The sequence below is a fragment of the Tamandua tetradactyla genome, chromosome 13, assembly GCF_023851605.1.
Source record: "Tamandua tetradactyla isolate mTamTet1 chromosome 13, mTamTet1.pri, whole genome shotgun sequence".
In the NCBI taxonomy this organism is placed as follows: Eukaryota; Metazoa; Chordata; class Mammalia; order Pilosa; family Myrmecophagidae; genus Tamandua; species Tamandua tetradactyla.
Window position 1 is genome coordinate 2,529,307 of NC_135339.1, and position 26,345 is coordinate 2,555,651.

Below are 26,345 nucleotides of genomic sequence, written 5' to 3' on the forward strand. Positions count from 1 at the left end.
GTTTTTTGACCACCCCGTGTGTGTTATCAGCTGTCATTGCCACCACCACTCCCCATCTCCTGCCGGCTCCTTCCCCACTTTAGAGCAGAGGAGACCCCAGCTCAGGAGCAGGTCGCTTGCACAGATTCTCACTGCTGCAGCAGGCCACACTGGATGAGCTGGAGGGCTGCCCAATGTTCTCTCTAGAGAAGGGGTTAGGGGCACAGGAGCACATGCCCTTTCCAATGCCGTGTCTGAGATTAGGGCTTCTGCCCCTTGGACACCTCCCCAAGCCGGCTCTGATGTTACTGATGGAATTCTGGTTGACCAGGCTTCGGAGACGAGGCATACAGGATGTCCCAGGTATGGTAAATACTCCCTCGGTGGGTGACTTCCTGAAGGAGATTCCAATGAAGTCTAATTTTATAAATTGGAGGGTTCTGGCAGCAGTTAGAGCCAGAGGGCCAATGAGGATGGTCACATCCTGTCTCTGTGCGCTAATGGGTCCATGGGGCCAGAGAGGAGCTGTATACGTTTGCTAAAGCTGCTGGAATGCAATAAACTAGAAATGGAATGGCTTTTATAAAGGGGATTTATTACAGTAAAAGTTTGCAGTTCTAAAGCCAGAAAAATGTCTAAACTAAGGCATCCAGAATAAGTTACCTTGGCTCAAGAAAGGCTGATGTCTGTCACATGGGAAGGCATGTGGCTGGTATCTGCTGGTCCTCGTTCCCGGTTCTGTTGCTTCCAGCTTTGATGTCAGTGGTTTCCTCTCTAAGCGTCTGTGGGCTTCACTTAGCTCTTCTGGGACACGACTCTGGGTTCTGGCTTGTTTAACATCTCCTGGGAAGGCACATGGTGACGTCTGCTGGACCCTGCCCCGTGTCTAGGCATCTGCTCTCTGCCAGCACTCCAAGCGTCTCCAAACATCCATGTCTGTATCAGCTCTGAAGCAACTGTTCTCCAAGCGTCTGCATCTGAAGTTTCTTCAAAATGTTTCTCCTTTTAAAGGACTCCAGTAAGCTAATCAACACCCACTTTTTGAATGGGGAAGTTGCATCTCCATCTCATCGAAAGTTCACACCCCATTCGGGCATGTCCCATCTCCTTGGAGATGATCTAATCAAGGGTTTCCACCCTACAATACTGAATCAGAAATGACTGCCCCCACAAGATTGGATCAGGATTAAAGCACGACTTTCGGGGAGTACATAATAGTTTTAAACCAGCACGGGAGTCGATGGACATGCATAGGTTGTCAACCATATTCACCTCAGCATCAGAGAGGACACATTTTTGGACTTTGTCCCTAAATCTTGCGGGTGAATTATATTTGGAACCTTCCCTGTTTGATCCAGATGCCCTTGGTGTGACCTCTGACCCCTGGTGTGGGGATCATATTTTTCAAAAACAGCCACAGCAGCACTTACTTCTGGTTCCCGTGCTCTTCTAGAATCGTGCCACTGTCCACCAGGAGAAAGGGTCCACTTCCCTCTCCTTGAAGTCGGGGAGGCCCTTGAGACTCCTTGACCAACAGAAGTGGCAAAAGGGGTGCCAGGTCACTTTGGTAGATTGAATGATGTCCCCCAATTTAGGCACATTCCTAATCTTAACCCGCATCGCCGTGCATGTGAACTCATGCAAACAGACATCTTGGAGATGCTATTTTTAGTTAGACGGTGGCCCAGCTGAGTGGGGGAGGCTCTTACTCCATATTACTGGAGGTCTTATAAAGAGAAGAAACTAGAGTGAAAAGTTGGAGAAGGTGTCACTGAAAGAAGCCAGAAAAAGAGAGGGCATCGCCACGTGATGACAGGAAGCAGAGACCCACGCTGAGGAGCCCCAGGGCTGCCGGCAACCAGCCAGGATGTGCAGACTCCAGAAGAAAGCACGACCTCGCCAGTGCCTTGACCTTGGGCTTCCAACCTCAGAACCGCGAGCCAATAAAGGCTTAAGTCAACCCACCGCGTGGTATTTGTGATGGTGACCTAGCAAGCCGAGACAGTGCTGAAGGGTGGCACAACTCATGGCCGCCCATCCCGAGATGCTGGCCCTTGGAGCTCAGCACCATGCTGTAAGGATGCCCACGCCACGTGGAGCCCCATGTGGACGTTCCAGCTGTGCTGACAGCTGCAGCCAACCTGTCCACGTATGGCCAGCACCACCCCCAGAGGAGTGAGCCAGCCCCACCAGGGTCAGAGTGACCTGCGGTACAGCTGGCTTCAGAAGAAGACCAGACCCACACTGCAGGGAGGGCCATCTGCGTATGTGCAGGAGCCCTGGGCAGGGCTTCCAACAGGGGACCTCAGAGAGGCACATCAGGGACGGCTAGTGAAGGCTTGAGTTTATGTTCTTTGAAGGAAACATAGATCACCCCTGCTGACCTGCTCCTGGGTGAAACTGATGAAAATTATTTAAAACAAACAAAAAATAACCATTCAAAGCCTCTAGAAATGGTCCAAAGGCCAACAGCAAAGGAAGAAACATCTATTCAAGAAAGTCTATGAAAACTTGGTAAGAAGAGTCTGAGGCGCCTGAACCAAGCCCACCCCTCCAACCTGCCCTCCCCGCTCAGCAGGGCAGAAACTCCTTTCCAGGCTGGTGCAGCCAGGAACCCAGGGCTCCCTCTTCCCCAGCTCCCAGCTGGAGGCTTTCTCCTCGGAGGAGTAGGGCTTTGGTATTCCTCATCCTGCCCCAGCCACCTGTGCACATGGCGTGGAGAGCTGGGCGCTCCCCTCTGCCCAGCACCCCTCGTGGAATGGAGGCTCTCCCCTGAGGTGGCATGCTAAAACTACTGGGACCCCAATCCCCCTTGACTCAGTTCATGAGGTAGTGATCATGAGAACCCAGGAGAGGTGGCCAAGAGAACCCAGGCTTTGTTGCATTCCCACTCCAGCAAGAGCTCAGCTCCTCACACGGCAGCGTCACTCACAGAGAAGCTTGCCACTGTTCCCATCCCCAGCTCAGAGCTCAGAGATTTTGCCTGGGGGAAATCTCTGGGAGAGAAGCAGGCTTTAAAACAGCTCCTAACCCCATCCCAAAGGATTGGATTTTGGAGAAATTTAAACATAGAGAGTACTCTCAAGAACCATGGAGGTTATAGTGGAAGGCAAGTGGGAGGATATTCACGGATCTCATGAAGATGCAGCCTACATGATAGACCAGCTAGTTTGCAGGAGAGAACAGGGAAATAAGGCAGCTGGAAGGAGCCCTTCTGGGGTCAGAACAGGCATCAGACACTGACCTCAGGAAGTGTACCCTCAAAGGAGCCACAATTTGATTGGATTAATTTGTAGGGGTACTTCCGTCCTGGGGCATGGTTTGAAACAGAATGATCAGCTGGCAGTTAGTGGATGTAGTCAGGAAAGAGAGGAAGGAAGGGAGAACTGCCAGACCACTGTCCTTCCAGGTCACCATGGGTCACCCAATGCTGCCCCTCCCTGAGAGTCATATCAGGGGCTAAGCACTGTGGTGGAGAAATGGCTTCGCCGAAATAATCCAGCCAGCCACCAAACAAGTAAACAAGCAAATAACAAGCCCCAGAGAGGGAGGTGGGAAAGCCAGCACCCAAAGTGGCTACAATGTATTATTGAAAGTGTCCATTTGCCAAAAATATAACAAGGCATGCAAAGAAACAGGAATGTGATCACATTCACCAGGAAAAGAGCGGACAATAGAAACTGCCCATGAGAGTGACCAGATGTTAGATTTAACAGAAAACGACTTCAAAGTAGCCTTCATACATATGTTCACAGAACTAAAGGAAAGCTTGACTGGAGAAGTAAAGGAAGGCATGATGATTGTGTTGAATAAAATAGAGAAGATCAATAAAAAGATAGAAACTATATAAAAGAGTCAAATGGAATTCTGAAGTGAAAATTACAATGACTGAAATTTAAAAATTCACTAGACGGGCCCAATATATATTTGACCTGGCAGAAGAAAGAATTAGTGAAGTTGAAGACAGATCAATAGAGAGATTGATGAACAGAGACTCAGAGAAATGAGGGCCAGTGTTAAGTACAGCAACATACATGTAATAGGAGTCCCAGGAGAGACGAAAGAAAGGAGAAGAAAAATATTCAAAAAAATAATGTCTGGAAACTAATATATCCAGGAAGCTCAATGGACTCCAAGTAGGATAAACTCAGAGACTCACAAACACATCATAGTAAAAATGCTGAAAGACAAGTAGAAAATCTTTTCTACTTGAAGCAGCAAGAGAGAAACAACTTGTCACATACAAGAAAGCCACAGTAAGAGTAACGTGCCTACAGAAAAACCCATCCACCAAGGAGCCTATGTCCAGCAAAGCTATCTTCCAGAAATGAAGGCTAGATAAAGACTTTACCAGATAAACAAAAACTGTGAGAATTTTTGCTAGTAGTTCCACCTTGCAAGAAATCTTAAAGGAAGTTCTTCGGGTTGAAAGAAAATGACCCCACACTCACCCACAAGGTAAACTGAATTCACATGAGGAGACAAAGCACCCGTTAGGGTAATTGTGTAATTATAAAGGACACTATTAAAGCATAATTTTCCTCCCTCTCTTAAATGATTTAAAAATCCATTGAACACAATGAAATATATTATGTATTGTTTGGTCTATAGCATATAAATATGTAATATATGCATAATATATTTCCCAATAAGAGTGCAAAGGAGGTGATGAAGCAAAACTGTGATGGGCTAAGGAAATGACTACAGAAGGTAAAGTAATATTCATATAACAATGTATTATAGGATTTATATATAATATCACAAAATATGGTAAAAGGGAATAGAGTTATATAGGAGTAAGCTTTCCTACATACTCCTAGAATTAAGCTAGTATAAATCTGAAGTTGATTCTGATATTTAGACGTATATGGTAAACCCTAGAGCAACCTCTAAATAAATAGCTCGAACAAACATGGTGAAAAAATCATTAATGAAACTAAAATGCTACATTAGAAAATATTCGCTTAAGGAAAAGAAATCAGTAAGCGAGGAACAGAGGAAGAAAAAGGGCATGGGACATTTAGAAAACAAAGGTAAAGTGGCAGACATAGATCCTACTACTGCAATGATATGTAATGTAAACGTATTAAACAATCCAATCACAAAACCCGGTGCTCAGACTGGATACAGAAACATCCTGGAGTAGGTACACTGGGAATTTATAGCTGCTGGGGCAAGTTGCCCCTAAGGAAAGAGTTTGGGCGAGCAGTTCTCACAGAGCGAAGGTGCGCACGGGGGCTTCTGGAAGGTCCGCCTACGCCCACACCTGTGAGGGGCACAGGAGGGAGGGGGGGACCCTCTGCCCTCATCGCCCGGCCGAGCCTGCCCTGTCTCTCCGGGCAGGCCTCCTGCAGGCCCTGGGCTGGAAGGGGTTTGGAGAGTGGGCGAGGCAAGAGGACTGAACCCCTGGAGATGGCCAGAGGCCACGCCTCCGGGCACCCATCAGCCAGCCCAGACCCAGAGTCCACAGGGGAGGCTGAAAGGGGGAAGAAAGGAAGGGCGGCTCGGACAGGGCTCCCACTCTCAGCAGTCTCGGTGCACTCCCTCTGCCCCACCGAGGGAACCCCACTGCTCACCCATTGATTATAAAGGCACAGTGAGGGATGCAAATCAGCAAGCCCCAGAGGGCGACAGAGAGGTGACATCCTTTATAAATCCTGCATCTGATGTTTTTAATGTTAATTCCTATAGTGGACAGATTAATTTTTATTCCACCAACTGTTATCTCTTCTTCCTTGACCCAGAGACGCTTCTGAGAACTGCATATCTCATTGAGTCACAGTCCTTTTGTTGGGTGCTTCCCCTTCCTGCAAGGTTTTAATTAAATAATGGAAATTCCTCTGCTCGGATGAGTCAGTCTTTGGAAGTAACAATACACAGGCGGGGGCAAGGCTGACAAGAGAAAGGCATTTTCTGTGCAATCCCAGAGATCTAGAGGGCTCTGGGCCGCGCCTTAGGGGCCCAGCTGGGGAAACGGGGTTTAAGGGAACTTAGGAGACCCAAGAGCCAGCTGCACACTCAGATTCAGCGGGCAAGTGTGTTTGGGCCACCGCACATGTGAGGGGACACTGTGGCTTGGAATGAGGAGGAGAGGCCGGCTGGGGTGGGAAACACCCCCAGGGGTGGATACCGGGGTGAATTCACCCCTCAGTGAGTGGACACCTTCCACCCTGGGACGCTGACCTGCCTCTCCCCTATGCCTCCCGGAGGAACCCAGGGGTGGTCCCAGCACCAGCAGCATCAGCACCGCTTGGGAGCTTGCTAGAAAAGCACATTCTCCAACCCAAACCAGAGTCAGACACTCAGGGGCAGGCCAACGTGCGTTTTCACACGGCCCCAGGGGACGCTGATGGGTGCTAGAGCCTGAGCCTCCCAGCTGGATGGTCCATCCAGGGAGCCCACAGGGTCCGTGAGCACTCAGCCTGGGCCTGCGCCACCCCCACCCCTCACCCGAGGGAGGTGGGCACAGCTCATCCTAGCGAGATGCTCCAGCTCCAAAGGCTCACCTCCAGGGCCTTCCCTCTGGGGGTCAGATGTGTTCCTCAAAAGGCAATGAACCCCAAGACCCTTAGAGTTTGGAGAATGCCAGTAGATTACAGGTGCCAAGGGTTAAGCAGTGGGCGCCCCACCGTCCAGGCTTGTGTCAGCACCAAGAAAGGAAACAGGGTGGCTGGCTTCTGTGAGGATGGGGTGTGGCTCATGGAGGGCACGGGCCCCCTCACAGCACAGCCGGAGCCCAGGGAGGGTGAAGGGGCCCATGGTGAGGGTACAGCAGCGTGAGCCAGTCCCCATAGCTGCCTGGTGTCCAGGAGATGCTGCACGTCTGGGACAGCCGGTGACAGTGGGGGCAGAGCCCAGGGCAGGCAGACGGGACCTGCCTCTCGCCGGAAGCGAGACGCTCCCAGACATGATTGCATCTGACCTTCTCCTGTCTCCTCCCTGGCGCAGGGCCCGTGGTGAGCTCAGCTCCTTCCACTCCTGGGCTTCAGCTTGGGAACTTGGTCAAGTTTCCAGTCCACGTCGGGAGGCCACCGAGAAGCCAGCATCCTCCAACATAGCGTCCTCCCCTGGAGGACAGCTCCCTCCAGCCAGCTGGCACGGCCGCTCCTGCCTTCAAGGGGCTGGTCCCCCAAGTCGGGTTCCCCAGGGAACCTGAGAACCTTCCTGTTTATCTCTCAGTGGAGAAGTCCCCCACCCAGGGAAAATCACGGAGAGAGGGGCAGGAGAGCCCTCGCCCCCTTGCTGGGGACTGTTCCCGCCCCAGGTCAAAGGGAGAGCATTTCTGAGCTTTTCAGAAGAACACTTCCTGATACCTGCCTGGCACTATAAACCTATTAAAGTCGCAGACTTCTCCTGCCAAGCACGTCTCAAATATGTATTTATCCAAAGGGCATCCGTGTTTGGTCTCACACTCACACGCGGCAAATGTCAGGCCCCAAGTGATCACTCAGGGCTCCTCACGCTATCCCAGCGAGTTGTTTTCCAGCTTAACACCTTGTTTCCTCGGCTCACTTGTAGTCGGTTTCAGCTCACACGGAGGAAGGAAGGGGCGCAGAAGACTGTGTGCGTGCATGTGCGGCCGTGCATGTGTCCAGATAACTGTGCACGTGCGTGCACCCAGGCTTCTGCTCACATGCCTCCCTCTGCCCACCCACCCCTCAGTGCTGCAGCCTGTTTGGTGGAGTAGCCCAGCCTGACCCCATTCCCCCGGGGGCAACAGACAGCAGTGCGTGTGTGTACGTGTGTGTGCACGTGTGTGTGTGTGTGTGTGCACATATGGGGAGTAGAGGAGGTTGTGCACAGGGAGGGGGAAAGACTGAACTTGTGCCAGCAGACGACTCCACCTCCTCCACCCCTGAGCTCCCCTCCTGGCCCTGGTCCACGCTGGTCCCTGCCTGCAGGGCCGTTTCTCACACGAGGCAAGTGTGACTCCCTGCCCCCGACACCACACTCGACGCTGTGACTCCATCAGTGACAAGCCCCGTCCCTAGCCCTACAGGCAAACGGTCCAGGGTCTAGACAGTGATGATGCGGGCACACGAGGACAGGGAGGTCCCAGGGCTGCGGTGTGAGCCAGCCACCCGACTCAGGCACTGGGGCTCCAGGGCAGACCCACGGTGCATACCAGGCCACGGGTGTGATGTCCACGCGGGGCATCGGGCACAGGTTGGGGAGAGGCCGAAGGGGAGCTGAGACTTCTGCATCAGGCAGCCCCTGGGGAGTACAGGAAGTTGGGAGGGGGAGGAGCCAAGACCCCCACAATGGACAGCTGGTCCTCGGGGGCTCAGGCGGCAGATGAGAGTCCCACGACGGCCCTTCGTCACCACGTCTCAACGTGCACGAGTTCACCAGCCCCTCTCCAAGGAAGCCCCTGAGAGCTGCTGAGGCTGAACCGCTCTTCTGCCTGCGGAGGGGAGAGGGGCTTCAGGAAGCATGGCAGGGCCTGAGGCAGAAGCCTCAGGGGATGGGAGACTGCAGAGGGGTGCCCAGGGCGCATACCAGCAAATGCTCCCCTTCTGCTTTGAGTTGTGGCCTCGTCAGACCGCGGGATCCAGGAAGCACAGTGAAAGCTCCTTCTGTGGGGGAGTTCCCCGAGGGCAAGAGCACCTCGCAGGCCCCAGGGGCTCGGCTCACAGTAGCCTCTGGTTTCCCAGCGCTCATTCCACTAGGGGAGGTTTCTGCCAGGAGCCCAGAGAGAGAGGCTAGGGGAGCTGTTTTCCAGGGTCACCCTGCCGGATACGGGAGCTGCTCGCCATCGGGGTGATTTTGACTCACGATATTTTTAATTAAGTACAGGTATGAAACCAGTCCCTCAGTGGCGCTAGCATGTTCACCGCCCATACTTGGCGAGTGGCCGGCCACATACGGGCAGCGTGGAGACGACACTCCCTCCACTGCAGAGGTGTCCCCTGGAGCACTGGGCCAGAGGCTAAGGAAGACCTAAAGGCCAGCCAACCCCTCGGCCAGCAGGGAGGGCCTCGGCCAGCCTACCGGGGGACCCTGCAGCAGGGCTGGGGTGCCCAGGATGTTTACCTCTTAGAAATCCCGGGGAGTGGGGTACGGGGTGCCTGTCCCCCCCCCCGCCCCCCGCCCCCTGCAGGAGTTCAGGTGGCAGCTTCAGGAAGGTGCCGAGGTGGAAGCAAGGGGGACACCTGTCACCTACCCAGACCAGCCAGCACCTTCCAGAGGAGCAGGTGTCTGTGCTCCCGGGCAGCCGAGCCCTCCATGCTCTGTGCTATCACCAGCCACCCTCACCCCTTCCCCTCAGCTCACGGACGCAGCCGCCCCACATGGAAAGGAAAGTAGGCACACACCTGGGACCTTGGCAGAACGAGCCACCACCTGGAGTGGCGATCCCTTGCAGTGCCGGGAGGTGCAGCCTGCAGGAGCCGCCAGCAGCCCCAGGGCAGCAGCCTTCCATAGCTCAGCCCTCCAAAGCACGGCAGGAAGGAAGAAGAGAGTAAAGGCACACTGACAAGTAAATGCCATGCATGGCCCGGGACTGGATGTCAGAGTGAAAGAAAGAAAGCTCAAAAGGGCATTATCAGGACAGTCAAAAAGACTGGAATATGGACTGCAAGCTTTTTATCAATGTTAAATTTCTTTAACTTGATAACTGTACTCATTGTGGCTACCTAAGTGAATATACTTGTTCTTAGGGAATGGACACGGACATATGAAAAGGTAAAGGACGTGATGCATGCAACCTGCTCTCAGAAGTTGAGAAAATAGGTAGACGGATGACAGGTGGGTAGGTAGATGGATAGATGAAAATTTACAAAATAGATATAAATGGATGGATGGGTGGTTGGATAGATGATAGAATGATATTACAAATGTGGCAACATTTTAAAAGTTGATAAATCTGAGTATCTGGGTGGAGGGTATATTGAATTCACTGCATTATTTTTGTATTGTATTTGCAACTTTCTTGTAAGTTTGAAAATATTTCCAAATAAAAATTTTTTTTTAATTAAATAAAGCACACCTCCTCGACTTGGCATTGGCCATAGCATGGCACTTCCCATGTCTGGGCCGCAGCCCCTGCTGGAGGTGGAACACTCCAGGCAGGCCATTCTCGGGGGGGACATTCTCCTAGTGAAGATGAGACAGCCCCTCATCTCCTGCACAGCGGGTAGTGAGTCAACCCCAGAGCCTCTGGCATCTCCAAGCAGTGCCATCCCCCAGCTGGGTTCTTCTTGCCCCAAATCGATCCCCTCATACACAGCCACGGAGCCCAGCCTCCTGCCCAGCCTCCGTCCACAGCTCAGCTTCCCTCTTCCCCATGGCACACTCGGACACCTTCCCATATCTTGCATTTGAGGAGAAGCACCATGAAGGTGAGCTGTTTCAGTCACCTTCAGTCTCCATTGCCAAAAATGGCTCCAGAAGTAGAACCAGTGCCTGGCATGCCAACCTGAAGAACTGTCTGAGAAGGAGGGGCCTGTGTAGGTTGGGAGAAATGTAGGTCCATGTATGGGCATTGTTTTTTTGTATGTTGTATGGCAGGGTCACATTTCACTGTTTTTTCATGTGAGCATTCCGTTATCACAGCACCATTTGCTGAAGTTTTGGTTGGTTGGTCAATTTTTGTTTGTTTGTTTTTAGGGAAGTGCATGGACCAGGAATCGAACCTGGGTCTCCCACCTGGCAGGCGAGAATTCTACCACTGAACTGCCTCGCACCCCCGCATTTTTGAGTGAGTTTTTGAGCTGAAACAACTCTCAGCTTTATCCTCGGTTTATTACTTTAGGTTCCATGGCTGGGGTGAGAAAAGGACATCATGGGGACTTTGGGAGCAGTCCCAGTGGGCGCCCTACCCCATGGGCGCGGAGTAGCCCCTCTTGGCCTCAGACTCCCTCCCACAAAGCAGGAGGCCCCTCTGTAGGTCCCTCTGGATCAGAACTTCTTGGCTTCCTGACCCCAGCTGGCCTTCTCGACCTTCTGCCAGGGCACAGCACACTGGATCCCTCCTCCCTGTTTTCTTTCACCACGAACTGTAGACCAAATCAAGAAGCATCATCCATCTTACCAGAAGGTTTTAACGTTTAGTCTTAAAACCTGAGACATCATCAATAGGTTTGGCAATGGTAAAGGTAAGCTTTATTTTGCATTCAGCTCCGGCTAATAACCGATGGGGAAGTGCTCCTTAGCTTCCAGAAGCAAAAAGGAGAAGAAAGGGCTTCCCAGTGACAGGATAATCTGTCAGAAAGTTGTGTGTGCGTCCCGGCAGGGGCTGTATAGGAAGTGTATATTGAACAGTATGGCACACACGCTGGCTTCTAATTGCCGCTGCCTGTCTGATCAATAATACATGTTTTCAAAAAGCTTCTGTTTGCATTTACACAATGGACTGTAACTACTGCAAAGGATCCATTAAGCTCTATTTTAAAAAGTGTGTTCGTAAAAAGTTGTCTAAATCTGCATTACAAGGCAGATTATGAAACTGCCTCGGGAGATGCTTTCTCTAAAAAGCCTTTAGGCCATATTTGCTGGACTTGCCCATGTGAGCTCCCTGACCCAGCCTGCCTGGGGCTTCTCGGTGGTCCTGGGATGTACTGAAGTTGAGGGGGGGAGGGGGTAGGCTCAGGTGTCTGTCCCCTCCTCCGGCCAGAGCTGCCCTCGGTGCTGGGATGCAGAATCAGAGAAGTCCCAGGAGCCCAGGGCTGGGCGTGGATGTACGTCAACCAACCACTCCCCGAATGTGTAATTACCAACTCAGATAAGTGCTCTGTTCCACCCCGGGGAAAGACGACTCTGGAATCAGAGGACTCTCTCCTTCCGCAGGGAAGGCGGGATGGGAGACAAGCCGGGGGCCTGAGCCAGGGACAGCTGAAGTGGGTGCCCCCTGCTGCGGGCCAGGCTCCCCGGTGCCTGTGCGGTTGTCACCTGCGCAGCTGGGGGGCAGGTGGGGAGCCCGGAGAGGAGGGAGGCGGAGAGCCTGGGCGTGGAGGCCGTCTGGCTTTCTGTGCTGCCACGGCTTCCACAGCTGACGGGAATAAATAACGCCAGCTCCTCTGGACTGCAGGGGTGCCCTGTCCCAGACCCTCTGTGGACAGATTCATTCCATCCTCCTGGCAACCTGGGGGAAGGAACGGCCACTGCCTGCTTTACAGCTAAGAAAGACGAGGTCCAGACATCCTGTGTGTGAGCCACAAAGCGGGGACACAAACTCAGGGCGCACCGTATTATCACCCTTGCCAGCCCACCACCCAAAGAGCCTCCTGGGAAAAAGGCAATAAAAACACTAGCAATGGCTGAGCTCTTCCCTGCAGTGTCTGGTTTTATCTCAAAACAACACAGCCAGGTATGGGGCACTGAGGCCCAGAGAGGAGGGCGCATTCCTCCCAGGGTAGTATGGAGAGCTTGGATATGGGCTAGGTGAAAGAAGGAGACAGGGGACAGGGGGGAGGGCAGAGAAAGCAAGGGGGCAAGAAAGGAAATCCAGAAGAGAAAACCACTGTTGCGTTGCAAGGGGTACCACTGCTGCCTGGAGGTGAGCTTTGTCCCAAGGGCTCCGAAGGGAGGTGGCATGTCCTGTGGCTGCAGCCACAAGGGCTCCCTGCCCCTCCCCCAGCTCCAGGCGGCATGGACAAAGGCCCACTCTGCAAATGCCCAGCCCGGGACACAACCGCCACCGTCAGGTCACGTGTGTCCCTCAGTCACACCCTGTGAGTCCGACCCCAGGAGTCCAGGGGACATGTTAAGGAAGGTAGCCCTCAGGGTGGGCTGGCCCCAGAGCCCCCACTGGGAGCTGGGCAGATGTGGCAGCAGCCTGCCCTCTGCCTTATCACCCTGCTAAGGTAGAAGAGTGCCGAGTAGGTGCTATTTTGGCCCCCATCTTACAAATGGGGACACTGCGGCACGGAACAGTCAGTTAATTGCTTCTAACGCATGTCATGCTGCCTGCTCAGGGGCCTCGACTCCTCCCCACGCCCACTCTGACCACACCTGGCCCCGGGCAGACTCGGGAGCACAGCCAGGTCTCCCAAGCACAGGGACCAGGCAGTGCCCAGGAGCCACCTCCTCCAGCTAGGCTCTCCTGCCCTGCACTCCACCTCCATCCCCACAGGCTGGCCTCGGCACTGCTGTGCATCCCAGGCGCACAGCCAGCTCTTGGTGTCAGGGCATCCTGCACCCGCCCCCCTCCCAGGAATAACTGCGTTCCTGCCACTGACCGGGCCCTGTGTCATGCCGAACTTGCCCCCATCCTCCCTTCCCAGGGCTATGTTTGGGGGCCAGGCCAGGCCAGAGAGCTTTGGGCAGGCCTCGCCTGCTCAGAAGCGATGGCACAAACCTCACCTTCTCCCCTGGTGCAGGAAGCTGCCCAATTACCAAATCTGGGCCCATGCCGCCAGTACGGTCTCACACCCAAGCTCGGTCACTGTCATACATATCCAGGGGGTGGGGGGGGGACACACACAATCACACCCTCACTTTACCAATGACAATACCTTAAAGAGGTAAAATGACTTGCCCAGGATCACCCAACCCATAAGTGGCAAAATTCAAACTCCATTCTGATTCATTCGAAAGCAGAATCCCACATCAGAACCTGTCCAGGTTTTTTATGCAGGAAGCTGGGTGGTGAGGAAAGCTGCCCTGGCAATTCTCTGAGGGGGCTGTGGGACGCGGGGGTGGCGCACACTGACGACAGTGCGATGCCCCCTCCCCAAGTCGAGGACTGCATCTGGGAGAGAGTACCCCTTGTCAGTGTGGTCTGGGGCAAGGTGCTGGGGGCAGGTGTCAGGGAAACCTGGGTGTCTGGGCCACGCTCGCCTGTTCTCTCTCTACTCTCACCTTCGCTCGCCTTCTAGCACAGGAGTGCTCACAGCTGAGGAAACTGAGGCTCAGAGGTGGAAGACTCAGCGAAGCCGAGAGAGCCAGCAGGAATCTCCTCCTGAACCCAGTGCGTCTCCCCATGGGACCGCAGTGCAGGGAAAAGAGGAGGGGCTTTGCTGAGGAAACGGCCTCTGATCTCCCCACCTGGGACCTCCTGGGACCTCCAGAAGGTGGGGCCAAGGGAGCTCCCCCTGCTCTTCTGGGGCCAGAGCTGTGGTAGTTAGATTCAGGTGTCAACTTGGCCAGGTGAGCGTACCTGGTTTTGTTGCTGCAGACATAAGCCAATGGTATGTGAACCTCATCTGTTGCTAATTACATCTGCAGTCAGCTAGGAGGCGTGTCAGCTGCAATGAGTGACTTTGACTTAATTGGCTGGTGCCTAAATGAGAGAACGCAGTGTAGCACAGCCTAAGCAGCTCGGCATTCCTCATCTCAGCACTCGCAGCTCAGTCCAGGCCTTTGGAGATGCAGAAAGAAGTCACCCCGGGGAAAGTTGTTGGAACCCAGGGGCCTGGAGAGAAGACCAGCAGAGACCATCCTGTGTCTTCCCACATAAGAAAGAACCTCAGCGGAAAGTTAGCTGCCTTTCCTCTGAAGAACTAACAAAATAAATCCCCTTTTATTAAAAGCCAATCCGTCTCTGGTGTGTTGCATTCCGGCAGTTAGCAAACTAGAACAAGAGCCAATGCCCAGGCTCAGGGCAAGGCTGAGTCACAACCCCTCTGCGGCCTCATCCTTGATTGGTCGCCCCTGGGTGAGGTCCCTGGGTGGGCATGGGTGGGCGCACACATGCCTGTGTGCATGCAGGTGCAGAAGGGGTGCATGTGAGAGCAGCCCTCCCCAGGTCTTTCTCCGAGGGGAGGGCAATGGCTCTGCTGAAGCTGGCACTCAGGACCCCCAAAGATGTCGGTGGGAGGGAGAGTAGATAGGACCAAGGGTTCGAGGTAGGAGCCCAGCCTCAGATGAGCCCATGAGGCTATCACACAGAGGCCACCCGACATGCAGCCTATCTCGAACCAGCCCAGGCCTGGTACCTGAAGAGGTAGCCCTCGAGCCCATTTTTAACCGGCAAGTCCTCCCTAGCCCATCCTGCCCCAGGAGGTCTTGAGGATGTTCTCTGCTCAAGTCCACTCTCTGGGCACAGGCCTAAGTATGGTGTCTCAGCAGTGACTAGCCCCAGATGGGGGACCTGGCTGCACCCCAGGTAGATCCCCGTGGCCAGTTTCATCCCATAAACCTGGGGGTCAGGGTCCTGCAGTCATAGAGGCAGTACAGGGCCTGGTGGCCACCGGGTGGCTCTCCTGAGCTGGCAGTCCTTGTGCCCTGGCCTCCAGCCAGCAGGCTGCTCTGGATAGCTCCTTTGGCTGAGCCCCAGAGCCCGTGGCTGCCTTGGCAGCTTCCTCCTTCTGCCGGGAGCAGTGACTTCACTTTGACTTCATATCTGCAGAGTGAAGCACAAATCGCAGCTCTGAGCACATCCAAGCAGGAGGGGCAGAGCTCTGTGGATCAAGAAAGAGCAGGAGCTCGACCAGGGGCACCCCAAGGCCCTCCCTCCTGCAATCCTCTGGACCCCACCCCTTTCCCCCATCCCTGTGTGCCTGGGTAGAGGCTAGGCATCAAACGGTAACTGGGGGTGGGAAACTTTTCCTTCAGAGGCCTACAACCCGCCCCCAATCTCACCCCAAGATGCCCATTACCAGCCCAGAGTCCTCCCCTTTTCAAGGGTGGGTGTGTTGTGCTGCATCATTTCTTTAGGGCAAAATTAGATTCTTTTGGATCTCCAGGTCCTACCCTCTTACTAGTCTTCTACCCTCACAGTCTCACCTTCTAAGAGTTCTCCTTTTTGTGGGGGCTGGAGGGACAGTTCCTCCCTCCAAGCATTTGTTAGGCCACCCTAGCGCCGGTCTTTTTGAAAGGCGTGCCCGTGTGCCCGGTGTCCTGCTCCCATTGTCGAACAGTTCTAGTGAGGCTGGAGCGCAAAGGAGCTCCACAGGACGCTCGCCCTCTCCGCCAGTGGGATTCCAGATGTCGTAAACCAAGCGCCAGACTCACCCCAGGAGGGGCGCAGGAGGAGCTGCTGCCCCCCTGACCCTACCGGACTCAACTCCTCCTTTCACCTCCCACCCCTGGAGGGGCCGAGCCCCCACCGCGCCCTTCCCCATCCCCTCGGAGAAATGGCGCAGAATGCGCTCTGCACCCAGGGCCTGGAGGCCGAGCGCCCGCCCTCTCTCCGGTTCCGCCGGGGCTCTCGCTCGGCCAGTTGGGCCCGACCCCGCCGTCCCGCGTGGTCTCCCTTCCCTCACTGGGCGGCGGGGAAGGGTGAAGGGCAGGAATCCGAGAATGGCACCCAAGGTGGAAAAGAAAGGCGGCGCGTGGCCTGCCCGCACCCCAGTGGCACCCGCGCCCTGCCCCAGCTCACACCCCGCTGATACCCGCACCCCGTCCCAGTCCCGGAACCCCACCCCGGAGGGCACCCCACGCCCCGCCCCGCACCCCTCTCCTATCCGCGCCCCGCCCTCCGCCCCGCCCCGCCCCGCCCCGGGCCACTCCTCCCGCACCGCCCGCGCGGGCCTCGGCTCAGTCCGGCTGCCGGAGCCCGGCGCGCAGCAACAGAGAGCAGCCCGGACCCCCGCGCCCCGACGCGCCTGCAGTGTTCGCCACGGCTTGGGGCAGTCATGGGGCGGCCCGGCTAAGCCCCGCAGCCCACCACCGCCACCCGCCGGCCCGAACCCCAGCCCCACCAGCCGCGGCCCCGGCGCGCACGGGCGATGGCGAAGGCGACGGCCGGCGCCGCGGGGCTGCGGCTGCTGCTGCTACTGCCGCTACTCGGCCAAGGTGAGTCCCGCCGGCGGCCGTTCACCTGGCCCGCCGCGGAGATCCCGGGCACCTTTGGCGCTGGCCCCAAGTTGGCGACGGTTCGGAGGCACCTTTCCATGGGCGGCGGGGAGCCGGCGTCTCCGTGTCCGCGCGCGGCTCGGCCCGGAGCCTTGGGGCGCGGGGCCGGCAGCGGGCAGGGCGCCTTCGGCGCGGGGCTGCAGGGCTGCGGGGCCGAGCGGCGGGCAGGACGCCTCGGGCGCGGGGCTGCGGGGCTGCGGGGCTGCGGGGCCGAGCGGCGCCCCGGCGCGAGACCAATGGTTTCGGTCCCGAGCGGGACGCAGGGCGCGGCTAGGGTGGGTTGCCCCGGGACCGAGCCGCAACCCGCGTCCCCGCCGCGTCTGCGTCCCGAGTGGAAGTCCTGGCGCAGGCGGGCGGCTCCGCTAGCTCCAGCGTGTGGGTCGCGAAAGCCCGCGTGGTGCGCGGGGAGTTTTATTTCCACCTTGCTCCTCCAGCTCCGATGCCCCGGCTGGTCGAGAGATGCCGCAAAGAATCCGTCCTTTCTAAAAGGTTGCATTTTCCCTTTTGCCGCCCTAGTCTTTAAAAACCTCAAAGCCTCTGGTTTCTGGGCTGCTCCCCTCGAGAGCGCGCTCGGATCGGCCGGGTCCACCCGACGAGACCCGCCGCGCTTCGAGTCCCACCCTCAGCCTCAGGAGGGTTCTGGGCCGCCTCTACCGAGCCCCTCTGACCCGCGTGTGGAGGGGAGCAGGGTTCGCGTGCGCAGCTTCGCTGCTGGGCGCCCTGGTTGACCCCGGCGCTAGGCGTGGCCGTACACACGCCGCCCCCTGCCCCCACCCTCAAACATGGCAGGATGAACCCCAAGACTGTAGAATCCTTGACCCGCTTGGCCACACATTTTAGTGGCTGCCGGATGCCCCTGACTTGATCCGCCCTTCCTTAAAAGGGGGGTGGGGTGGGGCCGGGCCACCCTCCCCACTGCTTACAAAGGGCCTTCTCCGGGCGCGGGAGTGAAGGAGAAGGTCGCCCTGCCTCTAGCCCCCCCCCCCCCGCCAGCCTCGGGGTTCACAGCCGGAGGCTCCCTTTGCTCCGAAGGTGGGCTCTGGCCTCAGCCGGGATAGGAAGCCTGTTCCCGCCTGACTGAAAGGCTGGGGAGGGGGCGTCTGATCCGTCTTGGGGCTCAGGGTCATAGTGCTGCAGGTAGAAGATAGGTTCAGACCAGCCCTGGTGGGGGGGGAGCAGAAGTAAACACGGTGTTTTGAAGCTCTCTGTGGCTCTGGGGTTGCAACTTTGTAGTCGTGGCGTAAGGGTCGGTGTGAGCTGCCAGGCTGCGTGGCGGGCGGCTGCAGAGCTCCCCCATGCCTCCCACGGCCCTGCGCCGGGCCTGGGGGTGGGGGAGTGGGCTCCGGCCAGGGGCACCCAGCTAGAATGCGGCTGCCTTCCACGCCGAGCCCTCCAGCCCACGGGGTTGGATGGCCGCAGACGGCCTCCCCAGCCAAGGGACGGGATGAACGGGAAGTCGTGGTGGTGGCGCGGGGGAAGGAGAGGCGGCGAAGCGCGCCCGGGAGAGGCCTGCCTGAAGCTCTGGATCGGAACCGGGAGCACTGGGGCTTCCGAGCCTCCTTAGAAGAGCGACTGGGGCAGCTCCGCCGGCCCAGGACGGCAGGAGCAGCTCGGCCTCAGGGCGCCCCCTTGTGGGCCGAGGGCTCCAGTGTCGGGGTCTGCTGCCTGGGTCCTGGCAGGGGGGAGAAGGTGGGGGCCTTCCCCAGCCCCACCCACACACCCCTTCTTTGCAGGGTAACTGGAGGGGAGGGAGGGGGTGTCCCAGGTGAGGAAGAAGCAGTGCTGCCTCGGGTCTGGCCCGGGTGGGCTGTTTTTGCCATGGAACAAAAACAGATCACTCCCCTGCCCCTCCCCACCTGCCAGTCCAGACACTCTCTCGTGGGCAGTGCAGGGGGAGGCTCTTTCTCACACAGGTACTCGCCAGTGAGTCTACACTTGTTTGTGGGCTCTGTCATCCCTGAGACATTGTCTCAAGATGATGTATTCAGGACACCTGCGGACACACACACATACACACACGCGCGCACACACACGCGCGCACACACACACGCACGCACACACACGCGCGCACACACCCACACACACACGCCTCCAAGGACACACCAGGACGCCGGCCCCTCCCTCCTCACGCAATCACAGCCCATCAGCCTCTCGGCACAGGTTCAGCTGCCCCCATTGCCTGGATGAGGAAACTGAGGCTCAGTGCCCTCAGTCAGGAGTCGGTCTGTGGAGGCAGCTGGGCCCCCAGGGGACACAGCATGCTTCCTCTGCTCCAGGCTGATGCCCACACCCCTCTCACCCTGCCCAGAGGGAGCCGGGAGGAAGGGCGGATACTGCTGTGCCTTTTCCAAGGGCTTCTTGAGTTAGAGCTGTGCTCAGCCGCGGGCTCGTGCTTCCTCTAAGTCAACGCGGTGCCCGGTCTCTGGCCGCTGGACCCCAGCTGCCCCCCAGGCTGCGCAGGATGACATGGCAGGAAGTTCTGGACCACCCTTCTTAATTCCCAAGCCAGCTCACTGCCGTTTGGGTGTGTTATGATGGTAGGGCTTCTGTTTGATTTTGCCTGGGGCTGGGGGACAGAGTCCATCGCTGAAAGGAAATCAGAAAACTCTGTCCCCTGGTTTTCCGTGCGCCCTAGGGAGGCCAGGGATGTGCCTGCGGGGCCCCCCCCACATGTCCAGGCTGCCCCTGCACCAGGTACCTGCCTCCGGGAGCTCCCAGCAGCCTTGCTGGGCTTCCTGGTGGTCCTGCTTTTGTGTCTTACTTGGCATCTCTGGCTGCAAGGAGGAGTCTGCCTCAATGCCCGAGGGCCCCTGGCCCTCCCCTCCCAGGCCGTGAGGAAGCGAAGACATGGCCTGGCCTGGGGCCCCCTCTCTAGGCTAATGCGCCTCCCTGTGGGGGGGGATTCTGGGGGACACCGCTGTGCCTCAAGTGGGACCTCATCCTTCATCTCCCGACCCTCCCCTTTACGCCCACTCCAGCCCACTAAGCCCCCAGCCTCCAGAATCTGCCTGCACCTCAGGGCTGGGCCACCTGGGGATGAGGTAGACGGCACCCGAGCACATGGTGAGTTTATTGAGCCCATTCGCTAAATTGCCTTTATTCTGCCGAATTGCTTTAGGGCCAGCTAAGTAAATCGCTGTTTCTTCGGTGGTGTGAACAAAATGGGATGCTTTCCACCTAATGGGGCGCTAATGGCCTTTTAGTAGGGTGGGGATAGGTGGGGAGAAAACGAATTAAAAATGATGGGATCTCTTAAAATGAAAGCTGGGGTGCAGAGGGCAGGGGAGGACTGGAAGCTGCCACCGCCCTGTTGCCTCCCGCGGTGGTGGGTGATGGCGACCCCCTGTCCCTCTGCAGACTGAGTCCTCCTTATCTTAACTGGATGGGGGCTTGCAGCCTACTGGGCAGGGGCCGGCTGAGGTCTCACCTCACCTCTTGGATCCATCTCTGCGGGGACCATGGGGTTGCTTCTAGGTGAGGGTACTGCCGCTCCTGTCCAGCCTGTGTGACACTGCAACCAGCAACCCCCTTGCCTGGGCCAACTGGCGTGAGCAGCAGGGGAGGGAGCTAATGGGAGGGTGGCCCTGAGCCTGCCCCCTCCCTCCCCAGCCTGCCTGCCTTGGGGCTTGAGGTGCTCTGGAGCCCAAGATTGAGTGCAGTGAGGCACACTGTCCTGTGCTCAGCTGCCCTGAGAGCCCCTGGGGCCTCAGCTTTGTTTGTGGGGCCGGAGCATTGCTAAAGCTGAAGTCTGGGGAGCGATCCCTGGCAGGGCAGCCCTTGGGCATGCTTGCCAAGCTGGCTCTGTCGCGGAGGGGGTTAGTCGCTGAGAACGCCCCCACAGTGCTGGTCAGCAGTTGAGAGGTTAGCTGGGGGAGGGAGGGGAGGATACAGACAGGACCCGCAGGCTGGGGGAGCCAGCATCAGGGATAAGACACACCTGGGCACCAGGGAGAGCCCAGAGCTGGTAACCCTTGGCGGTGTTTTCTTCCATCCTGTTGATGTGGTTAAATTTTCCTGACTCTTGTGACCGCGGCCTCCTCTTTCCTTGGGTTGTGACCCTGCAGCCCCTCCTGGGTGGGAGGCTGACCGCCTGTCCCAGGTGTGCCCGTGGCTTCTGCCCCAGGTGCCCCCCCCAGCCCAGGTGCCCAGGGATTGTGCCTAGGGCTCTTCTCCTGGTCTTCTCTCCTGGGTTGTTTTTCTGTGCGAATAACTTCAAAGTAGCAAAATAGTAGCAAGCAGCAGCCCACAGGCACTTTGTAGCCAGGCCCTTGAGGGGCTTTGCTTCTGAGGACAGCAGGCCCTCCCCAGCTGTGGTCCTTGTGGAGGGAGAGGGGCCAGGAAGAAAACAATGATGCGTGATAGATACAAGTGCCTAGCGCTTGGCAGAGGTGCGCGACAGGAAGCAAGCGGGGGTGGGGGGGCAGGGGGTGCTGGGAGGGGCCGAGGGAGCTGAGCAGGTGGCACAAGGTGGCCCTCCTTCCCGGCCGGAGCCAGGGACCGGTGGGCTGCTGGGGAAACGTAGGGGTGGGGTCACCAGGCTGCCTCTGCTCCGGGATTTGCAGTCCTGTCTGAGCCCAAGCCCACGCCCGAGCTTTGGCGCTGGAAGGCTGGGGACGTCACTGTGATTCAGGAGCGTGACAGCTCAGCGGCTGCCTGCTCACCTGATCTGCTGTTTCCTTGGGCCCTGGGCCCCCTGTTGGCCTGGAGTGGGGTGGGGGAGAGCGCCTTGGGGGTCTACAAGGAGAAGGCTCTCCTTGCTGTCCCAGCCCACCCAGAGTCCATCTGGCCTCCCCTCGTTGTCCTTGTCCCTTCTGCTGCCCCACAGAGAGTAGGTACCCAGTTGGAGCGGGCGAGGCCATGCTTCCTAATTGGGGCTCCTCCTGCACATCCCTACTCGGCCCTCCACGGTCCCAGAGCCTGAGCTCTCATCGAACCCTCCCTCCAAGTCTTGTGACGATGGGGGCTCCAGGGAGCCCTCGAACCACCACCAGCTGCCCCCAGGCTGAAGGCTGTGAGGCCAGTGGAGCTCGGAGCTGCCCACCATGAGAACCTGGGTGAGGCAGGGTGGGCAGGAGGGTGGAGCAGGGTGCCATCGTCCCCTTGGCTCCTCCCACTGTTGAAGCTGATGCACCTAAAAACTAGAAGTGGGGGGGCACCCGAGGGACCGAGCAAGGCTGGATGGTCCCGGCCCCGTGTCAGGCCAGCAGGAAGAGCAGGTGGCTGTGCTCAAGCAAACACCACTGTTTGCTTTTGCCTTCCGGGTGGTTCCACAAAGTGCGGCAGCCAGAGCATCACCTTGGAAAGGACAGCTGTGCACCTGGACAGGTGAGTGCCCACCTGGCAGGCCCGTGGGTGCTGGCTCTCCTCCAGGACAGCCATCATGCTCCTTTGTGGCACAGGGTACTCGACATCACTGGGGGCTGCAGGGCCCCAGGCCCTGGGGCAGCGCCTGTGGGGTGGGGTGACAGGGAGGGCGGCAGCCCCCTTCACCCCAGCACCACCCCATCAGAATCCCAGGCAAGAATAGGGACTCGGACTTTGTTCCCTGGTAACTTCTAGAAAATTCTGACGCATCTCGGCTTTGCATTCCAGGAAGGGGCAAAAGAAGAAAATGTAATTTCGCAAAATTCAGGTGCTAGCCTGGAAATGCTGGGGAAGATGTATGTGTGTGGTCAGGGGCCGGGGCCTGTGGATGGACTGGTGTCTTAGCAAGAGGGAAGGAGTTTATAGAGTTTCCTCTTCGAACTTGTCTTGCCAGTGAAACTGGAGGACCCCAGAAGCCGGGGGGGCGGGTGAGCCGCCCCTCCCTGCCGCCGTTGGCTTGTCCTGTGCCCCCTCTTGCCCTGTGAACTGTCCCTGAGCATCTGCTGCCTCAGCTGCTGCCTCCCTTTCTCTTCCTTCACCAGAGCCTAGAGGGGTGACATGGTGGGGGGAGAAGGGAAGGGGTGCATTCCAGGCCAGGGGTTGGGAAGCTGGGATTTGGCCACCACTCTGCAGCCGAGGAACTCTGGGCATGTCCCCAGGCAGCCTCCCTCTATCGCCTCTGCAGAAATAGATTTAAAGGGCATTTTAGCATGAGGAATTAGCTCTTGTGGCAGCCTTCCATCTGGTATTTGCAAGGGACCCATCCCTGAGGCAGGCAAAGGTGACTCCAGAGAGCCTTGAAAAGTCACAGGGCTAACCCACAGTCTTCTTTGCTTCTTCTCCAGCCTCCTGCCGGGATAGGGTAACAGGAAATCTCCCAGACTCAGGGCTGAGCATAGCCTGTTTGTCTCCTGCTCAGGGTTAGGCACAGCCTGGCCCGTCCTCCAGGCAGGGGTGGCTGCCTTCCATCCTTGTCGACCACCTCGGGGTGCACTGCGTCCAGCCATGAGTTTGGGGGGCCCAGAGCGTTGAGGAACCAGGCCTGGCAGTGGCCCCTGTCACTTTGCCGGTGTTTTCTGGTCAGGATCCACCGCATGGCATCTGTGCTCACTGCGAGAGCGGCTGGAGGCAGAGGGGTACAGGGTGGGGGGCACAGTCCCCAAGGGACCCCTCTCTCTGGGCTTGCACCTCTCTTCTCCCTTTACCCTGTTGAGCCAGTCCAGGAGCTGGTGGGAGGGAGGGGTGGCAAATAATGACGATTAACTTTTACTTATTGTGTCTCCTCCAAATGCTGCCGAGAAGTAGGTTCATCTGTCACTGCCTGAGCTGTGGGTCCCTTTGAGAGAGGACATGGTTCACCCAGCATCCTCAGGTGGGGGTGGGGTCGCCACTTGCCCTCCTGGGACTCTCCTGAGCTCACACCACCTGGAGCAGCAGGTGCTACAGCCTGTGAGTGAGTGGTTGATGCCCAGCGGGACTCCCCGTGAAGGCCAGCGATGTGGAAGGTACTGGGGACACCCCACAAAGCAAGACTAGCAGCTTTGCAGCCCAGGGGCAGCCTTCTTGCTAAACCTCCATGCAGATGCTAAAAATGAGCAGGCAGACCCGGGGTGGGCTGATTACACCAGAGCCATTTGCCCCGATGTCCATGGTGGTGCGTCTCTCCAGCCAGCCCCCAGGCACCCTCTGCCCCCTCTGTCCCCTCTATCCCCCTGTACAGGGGTTCCTGCAGCAGCCCAAGGAGGGGAGACCTGCAGGGCCAGAGGCTCTACCCACCTGCATCGGCTCTCCCAGACCTCAGGGGTGCCAGGCTGGCACTGGGTTTGCGGTGACAGGCACAGTGGGCTGGCAGGGTGAGCTGAGGGGTTTGGGGGGTCCTGCAGTATAGGTGTGGTCAGCTGCAGACCCCACCTCTCTGCATCCGGACCGTTGTCTGGCCCCACCCCCCAGGAGGTGCAGGAGAGCTGGAGACCCATGGGCCCGGCCCTGTGGGACAAGAGCTCTCTCTGCTCCAGCTCCGGGCTCAGATCTGAGATAAGAAGGAGCAGAAAGACAGCTGGTACTATCCAGCCATCTTCATGTTCCAGGAAGCTTCCAAGGAAGGGCCCCTCTCCCCAAGCACAGCTGGGAAGCAGATTCTGCCAGTGGACAACCACCGGCAGCCCTGTCATCTGCTCCCCCCATGGTGCACCGAAACCCCACATGCCCATCCAGGCTCTGACCTTCCAGCCTTAGTGTCATGGCTGGAGAGGACACTTTGGGACTTAATCCTCCCCCTGACCCCACAGCCCCCCTCTCCTGGGCCTGCTGACACCAGCCAGCCACAAGCAAAGGAGACTCAAGACCCCACTTGCGCATACCCCTGGCCGGTGGTCAGGAAGCTCCCCAAATGGTCGTGTGTACATATTGTATGGTGGGGAATCAGAATTTTAGCTGAAACGAGCCTTAGCCACAGGGGCAGCCCTCTCCTTTTACAGGTGGGAAACTGAGGCCCGGACAAGAGGCACCAGTTGCCCAAGGTCATGCACAGAGTTTTCAGACTTGAGCCCCTGTGCTTGCCCCATCCACACAGCTGCCCTCACCCTGGAGTCGCTCCTTTTTTATTTTTATTTAAAAAAAATTTTTTTTGCATTGGCAGGCGAGAACTCTGCCTACTGAGCCGCCATGGCCCGCCCCCTTTTTTATTTTTTAACGGAGAAGTTGTAGGTATACAGAAAAGTCATACATAAAATACTCAAAGTACAGAGTTCCCATATACCATCCTCCTGTTAACACCTTGCAGGAGGGTGGTACATTTGTTCGAATTCGTGAAAGGACATTCTTATAACTGCTATTAATTGGAGTCCGTCATTTACAGTAAGGCTCACTGTTTGTGTTGTACAGTCCTATGGTTTGTTTGTTTTACTTTTGTTCTGGAAATATGTATCGAACCTAAAATTTCCACTTTTAACCATATTCAGATGGTTAATTACATCCACAATGTAGCACCACTGTCACCATCGTCCATTTCCAAAACTGTGTGATCACCCCAAATGGAAAGTCTGTACAATTCAGACATTAACTCCGCATTCACTGCTCCCAGCCCAGCCCCGGTAACCTGTGCTCCAGGTTCCGACTCCATGAGTTTTCTCATTCTAATTATTTCATGCCATTGGTTGTCCTTTGTGTCTGGCTTATTTCACTCAATGTAATGTCTTCGGAGTTCATCGTGCTGTCGCAGGTGTGAGGACTGTGTTCCTTTTCACGGCTGAACGATACTCCGTTGTATGTATACCACACTGATCTTTACCCCTTCATCGGTTGATGGGCGCTTGGGTTGCTTCCGTCTTTTGGCAATTATAAATGATGCCACTTTGAACATCAGTGTGAAAATACATATTGAGTCCCTGCTGTGAATTCTTTCCCTCTAGAAATGGGATTATTGGGTCGTATGGTAATTCTATACTTAGCTTTCTGAGGAACTGCCAAACTGCCACAGCAGCCACACCGTTTTTGTTCCCACCAGCAATAAATGAGTGTTCCAATTTCTCCACACCCTCTCCAACATTTGTAATTTTCTTTTTTTAATAGTTGCCGTTCTAGTGGGTGTGAAATGGGATCTCATTACGGTTTTGATTTGCATTTCCCTGATAGCTAATGATATTGAGCATATTTTCATATGATTTCTGACCATTTGTATATCCTCTTGGGAGACATGGCTATTACAGTCTTTAGCATATTTATAAAATGAGTTGTTTGACTTTTTATTGTTGAGTTGTACTATTTCTTTATATATTCAAGATATTAAACCCTTATCGGATATGTCATTTCCAAATATTTTCTCCCACTGAGTAGGTTGTCTTTTTGCTTTCATGATAAAATCCTTTGAAGCACAAAAGTTTTTGATTTTGATGAAGTCATATTTATCTATTTTGTTGTTGCTGCTTATTATTTGGGTATAAAGTCTAAGAAACCACAGCCAAACACAAAATTGTGACCCTGCTTCGCTACATTTTCTTCTAGAAGTTTTAGAATCTTGATTCTTATATTTAGGTCTTTGAACCGTTTTGAGTTAGTTGTTGTGTATGGCGTGAAATAGTGTCCTCTTTCCTTCTTCTGCATATGGATATCTGGTTCATCCAGCACCATTGTTGAAGGGACAGTTCTCTCCCCATTGAGTGGACTTGGCAGCCTTTGTCAAAACACAACTGTGGGTCCATTGCTGAGCTCTCAATTTGAATTCTGTTGGTCCACATACCTATTTTTAGTCCAGTACCATGCTGTTT

At 56.3% G+C, this 26,345-nt stretch overlaps 1 protein-coding gene across 1 annotated transcript in view; it reads left to right on the forward strand.

The window, feature by feature from the left end:
• Positions 1-16,567: 16,567 nt before the first annotated feature.
• RET (ret proto-oncogene) overlaps positions 16,568-26,345 on the forward strand; it is a 56,288-nt gene continuing 46,510 nt past the window's right edge. The window contains exon 1 of the mRNA XM_077124522.1: positions 16,568-16,656. Coding sequence (XP_076980637.1) covers positions 16,590-16,656 — 67 coding nt within the window. The 5' untranslated portion in view covers positions 16,568-16,589. The remainder of the gene's footprint in view (positions 16,657-26,345) is intronic.